Source organism: Macrosteles quadrilineatus, unplaced genomic scaffold, assembly GCF_028750875.1.
Source record: "Macrosteles quadrilineatus isolate MER2022 unplaced genomic scaffold, UCM_ALF_1.0 Scaffold_4__1_contigs__length_99947679, whole genome shotgun sequence".
Taxonomy (NCBI): Eukaryota; Metazoa; Arthropoda; class Insecta; order Hemiptera; family Cicadellidae; genus Macrosteles; species Macrosteles quadrilineatus.
Genome location: NW_026542597.1, coordinates 46,059,694 through 46,070,501, shown reverse-complemented (window position 1 = coordinate 46,070,501; position 10,808 = coordinate 46,059,694). Strand labels below are relative to the sequence as shown.

General features: G+C 37.1%; 1 protein-coding gene across 1 annotated transcript; it reads left to right on the top strand.

Moving 5' to 3' along the window:
• The first annotated feature begins 4,870 nt into the window (after positions 1-4,870).
• Positions 4,871-10,179, top strand: LOC128992899 (uncharacterized). The gene is made up of 2 exons (XM_054416644.1): positions 4,871-5,317; positions 7,549-10,179. Exons 1-2 carry the CDS (start codon positions 4,871-4,873, stop codon positions 10,177-10,179), a joined length of 3,078 nt encoding a protein of 1,025 aa, XP_054272619.1.
• The last annotated feature ends 629 nt before the right edge of the window (positions 10,180-10,808 follow it).

Genomic DNA, 10,808 nt, shown 5'->3' with positions numbered 1-10,808 from the left:
ATCATACTTTCCGCTAAGTTTTTTTTAAGGTTTTATATTGGCGTGACCTTAATTATTAAGCACTCTTTTGATGGACCAAACTTTACCTGCTAAATGGAGGGCTTTAGGCCCACTACATAACGTGTGACATACGACTCGGCATTGTAAGAACCATATTCTCTAGTAATACCATAGCATCTGTATTAAAATAATCCAACCGTACAACCTTAGCAAGCTTTGCTATGTTCTGTACAGGTTACAACACCCAAAAAAAATGTTAAACTTGTCAAAACCTGTAAAAACTGTATATATAATCTTTTTTACTTATGCGTTACGCATAATATTATTATTTATATGTTATTATACAGGGTGTTCATTTGAAAACTTTCCATATCTGTTGTGTGCAAAGGTGAGGCTTTTTACACTTGTTTGTTCTCATTTCCCCCTAATTTGGACATGCCAAATCCAATAAAATTATTTTCAATTTCGAAAAATGCCCCAAAAGGGCCCAACTCGGGGGGTAGGGGTGTTTTTTGAGAAATTTTCAAATGTAAACATGGGTTGTGTGATACATCAATTTAAAGGTCTAATCATCCCGACTATTTTGGTGCAATAAAAATGTAATTATCTTTAACCGTATTTACAGGGTGGGTCAAAACGTTTTAAAAAAGGACTTTGAGGTTATGTACCGTATTAACCGAACTACTGAACGTAACAGCGCCAAATTTATTTCCAAGCTTATTCTTGATCTACTCTTTAAGATAACTTGTAAAAAGGGCATTTTCCATGTTATTTTCTAATTTTTAAAAAATCTAAAATTTGAAGAATAAAAGAAAGGTGAAAACTCAAAATTCTTAAATAGCAAGGTATAACAAATTTCATACCACGTGAAAGGTCCTTTTTTAACAAACATTTTACGTATTTAAGTTTTCTTTCTATCTCTTACAGTTTAAAAATTGCAGCAGAAAAACTGAATTTTCTATGGTAAAATTATAACTAGTTTCCTAACAAAACACATTGCACTTTGCTCAACGATGATTTATGATTAACTACAAATTGATCAACTACTTTTACTTGTGTCAGTACATCTTTGACCCTTCATCCTGTTCTTTTCTCATTGGTAACTGGGCCAGTTTCAGAAATTTCTTAACTAAATCATTTACAGCTTTATGACTTAAGGTCTTACCTGGATATTTGTTGTTAAACACTTTGCAGTTATCCTGAAACACTTTTGTTCTGCCCAATAAGTAAAAATAAAGTCTATTTTTTAAGTGTACACCATATTTGATTAGATACTACAGAAAATAGTACTTTTTGAAATTAGTACTACCATTGACTAGTCAAAGGTACTACAGAAAGCGGCCCACATGTAGGTTGTCCTCATCAGCTATAAGACTTGTTTTTCACAAATTAAAACATAATGACTTGTTTGTAAATCAGGGTATCAATAATTATGAATTGTTTCCTTCAGTTAATGCACCATTAAATGTGTCTAGAGACGAATTTTGGCTGTTTTATTAGAAAACTAGTTACAATATTACTATGGAAAATTCAGTTTTTCTACTGCAATTTTTAAACGGTAAGAGATAGAAAGAAAACTTAAATACGTAAAATGTTTGTTAAAAAAGGACCTTTCACGTGGTATGAAATTTGTTATACCTTGCTATTTAAGAATTTTGAGTTTTCACCTTTCTTTTATTCTTCAAATTTTAGATTTTTTAAAAATTAGAAAATAACATGGAAAATGCCCTTATTACAAGTTATCTTAAAGAGTAGATCAAGAATAAGCTTGGAAATAAATTTGGCGCTGTTACGTTCAGTAGTTCGGTTAATACGGTACATAACCTCAAAGTCCTTTTTTTAAACGTTTTGACCCACCCTGTAAATACGGTTAAAGATAATTACATTTTTATTGCACCAAAATAGTCGGGATGATTAGACCTTTAAATTGATGTATCACACAACCCATGTTTACATTTGAAAATTTCTCAAAAAACACCCCTACCCCCCGAATTGGGCCCTTTTGGGGCATTTTTCGAAATTGAAAATAATTTTATTGGATTTGGCATGTCCAAATTAGGGGGAAATGAGAATAAACAAGTGTAAAAAGTCTCACCTTTGCACACAACAGATATGGAAAGTTTTCAAATGAACACCCTGTATAGTTATTTTGAGCAAGTGTAGCTGATAACTTTATGAAATTAGAAAAAAAAACGCAAAATGCACCTACAGTCATTGCACTAGTCTAACTTTGAAACACCAATAGATATAATAGCAATAAAACTGACTATAACTGGTACCCGCTGTTAGAGAAATTGCATTATCAAATCATGAGGACCTTATTGGATCTAGCCCAACGATTGTTCGGAGACACTATCATCTCTAAAGACTGGTATTGGAGTAGTTTTCAATCAATAACTTATTGAATGGCATTAACTGAAACAGTTAAATTTACTTGCATGTTTTTTAACACAGCCATTTCTTTTTGAGTGATGTCCTATTGTTTAATTTATTTGTCCCGTAAATGATGTACTATTTCGGGACCGCGCCGAAGTTGGACAACGACACGCGGACAACGATAAAGTTGGACGGATCAAGTTTCCAGGATTGTCGTTTGCATGCAACGTTACACTTGGACACTTTTGAATGTGTCCAGTTTCATCGTGTCGTGCAACGCCACCCCTTGACAACTTAAACACGTGTTCAGGTTCGTCGTTTGCGCGCAACGTTAAACTTGGACACATTTGAATGTGTCCAGTTTCATAGTGTCGTGAAACGCCACCCCTGGACAACTAAAAAATGTGTCCAGGTTCGTCGTTTGCGTGCAACGTTAAGCTTGGACACATTTGAATGTGTCCAGGTTCAACGTTGTCTGCTTTTATCGTTGTCTGATTGAGGCGGTTTCTGATTTATCGTAGTCCACGTTTAACGTTGTCTAACTTCGACATCGTCCCACTATTTCCACATTACTTCCATATTACGTAAACAAAAGTTTTGATCTCAATTTGGGTCCAGGAAGTGTAAAAGAAATATATTTCTCCCACAGTCACCTAACGAAGTGGGCTTCCTTGCACAGATTATAGTACATTACTTACCTTGTACCTTATAGTGACCTTACTTTGGCGCACAGTTTTTACTTTGGCGCACACCAGTATTCCAACCAAACAACACAAAACAGCGTGATTTTATTATGCACGTAATCCGTTTACGCTTGAAAATGAGTTGGCAACACTTAAAGATATTACGATTACGATCAGCTGGTGCAGCGTTTCACTTTTCCTTCAATGATTGGATTAAACCTAGCCTAAAAACGGGTTGTATAATGTTTGAAAGACTAACTATTTATATGATTTATAGTAACTGTAGAAAACACAGGATGATCCAAAAAGAACTGACAAATTTTAACAACTTTTTTTCTAATTCAACTACATGCTAACATGTACGTACAGATAGAAAAACTCAAAACGTTTTTGGTGATAAATTGGTTCTAGTCTGTGGTGATATTTAATAAATCTCAATATGACCATAAAATTAAGGCTCTACTTGCGTCAAATTGAAATTTGACCTTGAAATTTGAAATTGAAACCTCCCGCCAAACATTAACAAAGGTGTATGATGTGCTAAATTTAGATTTAACGCCGGTACGCAGCCTTAAACGGTGGCCATATTGAGATTTATTGAATATCAACAAAAACTTCTTGAGTTTTTCTATTTGTACTTATGCAAATGTAACCATTTAGTTAAAATATTTAGATTAACATTTATGTTAAAATTTGTCAGTTCATTTTGGACCACCCTGTATAATGTGTAACACGAGTGCAAACTGCCATTGCTGCACTCGTAAACATTCCTCTCGTGTACAGCAAAGCGCCATGTCACCCACTAGTTACACAGATAACTATTACCATTTAGAAAGTCATGTGCCTCTGCCTTTATTGTAGTAAAGGGTGAGCTGACATAAAGTTTTTCACAAAATTATGTTCATATTTAAAAATTTTTGAATCATAGTTATTATACAACAAACAATAAACAAGACGACGGAGCCCAAACTTTAAAGGGAATAATTATAAGTATACTAATAATAGTAATGAACATTGAATTTTGTTAGAAATGATTATTAATAAACTGTCTTCTTTGTTAATATATGGTATTTTCGAAAAGTAATTGTTTTTTATCATTTATAACCAAAGAAAAGGACAAAAGGAAGGCAGAGCTCTTCCTGAGAACCAGTGGGTGGAAGATCAAATACTCAATTCTGAACTTTGATAGAAAATCAACAACGTATCACGGTATCTACCTTCCCACAGAAAATCGTTTTCATTCAAAATACTTGACGTAAATGGATTCGTTTTAGTAAATACGTGGTTCATTGGATAATATAACTAGATACCAAGGTTTATAAAATTAAAATAAAAAATTGCTATGCATTTTTGTATTTGTTTGAATGTTAACAGATTTGTATTCTTGTTCGTTGTTCAGTAAACTTTAACCATTCATATTATTTAACACTCTATGTTTTATTTAATGTACATCTCTTTTCCTTGCAACTAACATGTGTTCTTAATCAAATTAAATTATTCTCTATTGCTAACACATGTTGTGTATCAAAAAGTAAATAAAACAGTGCTTGTTCTCCTATCCCAAAAGTGTGTTCATTTTTTTTCTCCCTTTTATAATCTCCATTTAATTTCATTCTCTACAAAACATTCATTGGTCCTAATCGAGCCTGGATTTTGAATTTCAGTCTTTGGATTCAATTTTCAGAACACTTTCAAGCTATCGAAATATCTTTATTTTATCATTCAATCTCTTTATGTTTCTCCCCACTCTCATAGTGTCACAAACTCTATCTAATTCTTAGTAAAGTTTCACTCCATCTGTTTTGTCCAATATGGCTACCAGATCAATTTCACTCTCAAACTTCAACAAATCAACCCTTCTCATACAAAATTCTTTTGAAAAGATTCTCAAATCTGTACAAGAGCTTGAAACGCTTTCCCCCTCAATCTTGTCAGTGATACAAATCAGAACTTTAAACAACTTCTCGAACCAGTTAGAAAAGAAACATGAAGCCTATGAAAATTACCTGGAAAGAGCCTTGGAACATATATCAGAAGAATTAGATTTGGATGCAGTAAGTGACACTGAAGACAAACTGCGACTGCTATTCGTCGAAGCCAAGTCTCGGATTGAAGCCCTTCTCCAACAGCAGCCGCAAGATGTTCCAGAAGAAAGTAAAGATTCAACAAGAATTAGTGACATCTCAGCTTCATCATCTGCTCATGTAAGACTCCCAAAACTAGACCTCATCACGTTTGATGGTTCTCCTCTACAGTGGGTAAGTTTCATCAACTTATTTGACACTAGCATCCATCTGAATGAAAGCATTTCAAACGTCACTAAATTTCAATATCTTCTCAGCGTGCTCAAAAATGAACCACTAAATCTCGTAAAAGCTTTCAGTATCACTTCAGCCAATTACTCAATTGCCTATCAGCTCCTCAGAGACAGATACCACAACACCCGAAGGTTAACTACACTTCACCTCAACAAACTGATCGACCTACCGGACATTTCCTCTACCTCAAACAAATGTCTCAGAACGTTCCTCAACTTGTTTTATGAACACACAGAAGCACTTAAAGCTCTTGACTGTGACATTACTTCTAACTCTAACCCTCTGTTGTCCACCATACTCTTACGAAAACTAGACAATGACCTTCTAAAACAACTAGAGGCTTTTAGAATTAATATAAAATGCGAAACACATTCTCTACCAGAAGTAGTCGAAATAGTCAAGTTTCTTAATCAAGAGTGTAACCAAATGGAAGACGCTGTGTTACGTACCAAGTTTGCTCAAAGTACGAACAACCACAATTCAAATTTTAAACCCAAATCTTTCACATCCAAGCCCTCTTTCATTCAAGCTCAGAAAGTTACAATGGTCTCTACTCCAACTCCATCAAATCAAGACAACTCAAAAAATCCTTTCTCATTTCCCTGCTTTGTCTGCTCATCAACTGGCCACAAGGTTTATGCTTGTCCTAGCTTTCTCTCTCTTTCTTCAAATGAACGTTTTAAAACCGTAAAGGACAACAACAGATGTGTCTCTTGCCTCGGAAAACATGATGTTAAAACATGTAAGTCTAAAGCATCTTGCTTCAAATGCCACAAACGTCATCACACCTTACTTCATTTTGAACATGACAAGACATCTCAAGGTTCTACATCATCACAACCATCAACCACTCATGTTTCGAATGAAAAACCTACCGTATCTCTTTGCTCACAGGAAGCCAGTCCTGCTAATCAAATCCCTAAAACTGTAATTTTAGGCACAACACTGGTTAAAGTTACTGCTCAAAATAACGTTTCTCATGTGTTCAGAGCATTGATTGATAGTGGCAGCATGTGTGATTTTATTAGTGAAAAAGCTGCTCAACTACTGAATGCACCTCGTTTCAAATCCAACTTACAAGTAGTTGGTCTTTCTCAATCTCCAACTCTCACAAAGGGTATTGTGAACCTCACTGTTAACACACTGGCAGGAAAATTAGTTGCATCCAACCATGAAGTGCACATACTTGATAAAATATCTGTCAATCTCCCTAGATCTCAAATATCACAAAGAGTTCTATTGAAAGTAAAACCTTACCCCCTTGCTGATCCCAGCTTCCACTTATCAGGGCCCATTGACATGCTGATCGGAGCTTCTCTCTTCCCTCTTCTTTTAACGAATGAAAACTATTCTCTCGGCCCTAACATGCCTAACATGATGGGAACTCACTTTGGCTTTGTTGTTATGGGGAATGCACCTTGTTCAACCGATTCCCAGCCTGCCAACACTCCATCCATCTCTCTGCTCTCAACGGTTGACAACGAATTGCATAACTCTCTACAGAAATTTTGGAAATTAGAGGAATTATCTGTACCCTCAAAGATATCGGTTGAAGAGCAACAGTGTGAAGATCTGTTTAAAGCTACCCACTCTAGGGACGAAAATGGCCGTTACTTAGTTCAGCTACCATTTAAAGAAAATCATCCACCTTTAGGATCTTCCAAACTCATCGCAGAACGACGTTTTCACTCACTTGAACGACGTTTTACACTCTCTCCTGATTTGTATAAAGCTTACTCTGACAATATAAATGAACACATCTCTCAAGGTCATATGGTAAAACTACCTCATCTAGATATCAACTCTCCTCACTATTTCTTGCCACACCATGCAGTTGTGAAACCATCCAGTACCTCAACTAAACTCCGAATCGTTTATGATGCAAGCTGCAAAACCAGCTCTGGAATTTCCCTCAATGATTCTCTCATGACCGGCCCTAAATTACAGACAACATTTGTGATATATTGCTACATTTCAGAACACACAATATCGTTTTCACTTGCGATATTCGCCAAATGTATCTTCAAATCTTAATCAAACCTTCCGATCAACTGTTCCAACTCGTCTTGTGGCGTGACAATCCCTCTGAAGATATATCCACATACAAACTCACTCGAGTGACTTTTGGAGTAAATAGCTCACCCTACTTAGCGATTCGTACCCTCCACCAGTTAGCTGAAGACGAAGGTAAAGACTTCCCTGAAGCAGCAAATGTCTTGCGCACTCAGACTTACGTAGACGACATTGTAACTGGAGCAGACACGGTAGATGAAGCAAAGAACCTTCAAAATCAACTAATTCAACTACTCAACCGTGGACACTTTGAACTTCGAAAATGGACTTCAAATTCTCCCGAGCTTCTTCAGTCTCTTCCAGACACTCATAAAGACTCTCCAGTCTTTCTTGAAAATACACCTGATCCCCATTTCTCAATTCTTGGCCTACACTGGTCTCCAGACTCGGACAATTTTTCATTTCATCTCAACCTACCGCCAAAAACACTAACTAAACGTCACGTTCTCAGTCTAGTCGCTAAAATATACGATCCTTGTGGATTTCTTAGCCCATGTACTATGACAGCGAAATGTTTTATTCAACTTCTCTGGACGACCGGTCTACAATGGGATGAACCTCTCACTCCAGAACTTAGTGCAATTTGGAGTAACTTTATCTCAGCGATACCAGCACTTGCAGACATTCAGATCCCTAGAGCATTGAAAATCTCTCCAAATTCTAGTGTTGAACTTCACGGCTTCTCAGACGCCTCTAAACGTGGGTTTTCAGCTGTTGTCTATGTACGATGTTCCCAACCCAACGGAGAAGTGACTACACGTATGGTTTTATCTAAAACTAGAGTCGCCCCTCTCAAGAAGGTGACTCTTCCACGATTAGAACTCTGCGCTGCCCACTTATTAGCTCAACTCGTAAACTTCTGTTGTTCTTCATTCAAACCCTTAATTTCACTCAACCAATGTTATTTGTGGTGTGATTCTTCAGTAACCTTGACATGGCTTCAAACTCCATCTTACAGGCTGAAAACATTCGTGGCTAACAGAGTCGCCCAAACACAAGAACTTGTCCCCTATCACTGTTGGCGTTACATCCCTAGCAAGGAAAACCCTGCTGATTGTGCTTCAAGAGGTATTCTAGCCACTGAGCTTGTGTCTCACCCCCTTTGGTGGTCAGGGCCTTCTTGGCTTTCTCTTCCCCCTTCAAACTGGCCTGATGTAACTTTTTCACCTACAGATATCTCAACATTAGATGAAGTAAAACACACTCCTATAACTGTACTTGTGTCAACTACCACTGAATCTACGCTGACCAATCTTCTCATTAAATATTCTTCATGGGAACGACTTCTTAGGATTTTTGCTTACGTCCTTCGTTTCATACACAACTGTAAAGGTTCTGAAAAACGCCAAGGTTTCATCTCAACACAGGAACTGAAAGACACAAAATATCACATTTTTAAACTTGTACAAAAAGAAGTATTCACAGAAGAAATCAACTGCCTCAAACGGAAATCATTTTGCTCCACTCGTTTACAACGTCTTTCACCTTTCATTGACTCATTTGGATTATTGCGTGTTGGAGGACGTCTTTCTCAGACATCACTTCCTGAAGATGCTCGACATCCCATTATTCTGCCAAAAAAGCATCATGTGGTAAATCTCCTCATTGACCACTACCATATCTACAATCTTCATTCAGGCCCTCAGCTTACTCAAGCATTACTTTACAAACATGTTTGGATACTGTCTGCCCGTTGTGCCATACGCTCTCGTATCCATAAATGTGTCAGATGTTTCAAAGTCAAACCTAGAAATGTGTGTCCTCTCATGGCTGATCTCCCTCAGTCTCGTGTAACTCCTGCTCGACCTTTCCTCCACACCGGCATAGATTATGCAGGGCCTTTTACTGTTAAAATCTTCAACCTCAAGGCAGTGAGACACATAAAGTCATACTTTTGTACTTTCATCTGCCTCGTCACGAAAGCTGTACATTTGGAAGTAGTAACAGACCTAACGACTGAATCTTTCATTGCTGCAATGACTCGATTTGTATCTCGCAGAGGACATTCTTCCGACATTTACTCGGATTGTGGGTCCAACTTCATTGGTGCTGACTCTACCCTACGCAAGATTGTTGAAAAATCTCTTTATTGTCAAGACTCCAAACGGAAGATTCAACGATTCTCTTCACTTAAAGGCATCAATTTTCATTTTAATCCACCAGCCGCTCCGCATCAAGGAGGATTGTGGGAATCGTCTGTAAAGAATGTGAAACATCATCTCCGTCGAGTAATGGGAAACTCAGTCTTAACACTCATTGAATTCATCACATTGTTGACCCAAATCGAAGCAATGCTCAATTCCCGACCACTGACACCTCTTTCAAATGATCCTTCGGATCTCGCAGCACTGACTCCCGGACACTTCCTGATTGGTGCACCCCTCACAGCAGTACCTGAACCTAATCTCCTGACAGTTCCTGAAAACCGTCTCAAGCAATGGCAGCTAGTTCAAGCATTTCATCAACGCATATGGCATAGATGGCACCTAGAATACTTAAACAACTTGCAACAACGTACCAAGTGGACTCGGAAATCAAAAAATCTTGAAGTGGGTGACCTTGTTCTGGTACATATGGACTCACCACCTCTCTCGTGGCCTCTCGCTCGAATTACAGCAGTTCATCCAGGGGCTGATGGGGTTGTGCGAGTGATAGACTTAAAAACATCAAGTGGCAACCTCAGAAGATCTGCCCACAAAGTGTTTCCCCTGCCAACTGTGGATTCGTGAACTGTTTTTGTTGAATCCACTGGGGATTCAAGGCCCCCGGTATGTTCAGTAAACTTTAACCATTCATATTATTTAACACTCTATGTTTTATTTAATGTACATCTCTTTTCCTTGCAACTAACATGTGTTCTTAATCAAATTAAATTATTCTCTATTGCTAACACATGTTGTGTATCAAAAAGTAAATAAAACAGTGCTTGTTCTCCTATCCCAAAAGTGTGTTCATTTTTTTTCTCCCTTTTATAATCTCCATTTAATTTCATTCTCTACAAATCATTCATTCGTAATTAAATTAAATGCTTACAACTATATATACTTTCAATTACTTGGATTCATAGCTACGAATAGACTAATTCGTTTTTATGTCTAATAATCGATTTAACGTAATCAAAAAGTTAAACTGTGAATACAAAGAAAGTTTCAACTGAATAAAAGCTTACAAAGACGTTATAGAGTTTTATTTTATTTTACAGACAAACACGTGAACATAATGGACAAAATCATGATAAAAGAGATCGTAAAAACAGATGACCACATTGGAACCCTAAAGCTTGGATTTGTTCTAGGGTGGGGAAGGAATTGAATGTGTGTGCCACAGTGGCTTGCCAGTAGACATTAATGTTATGAGG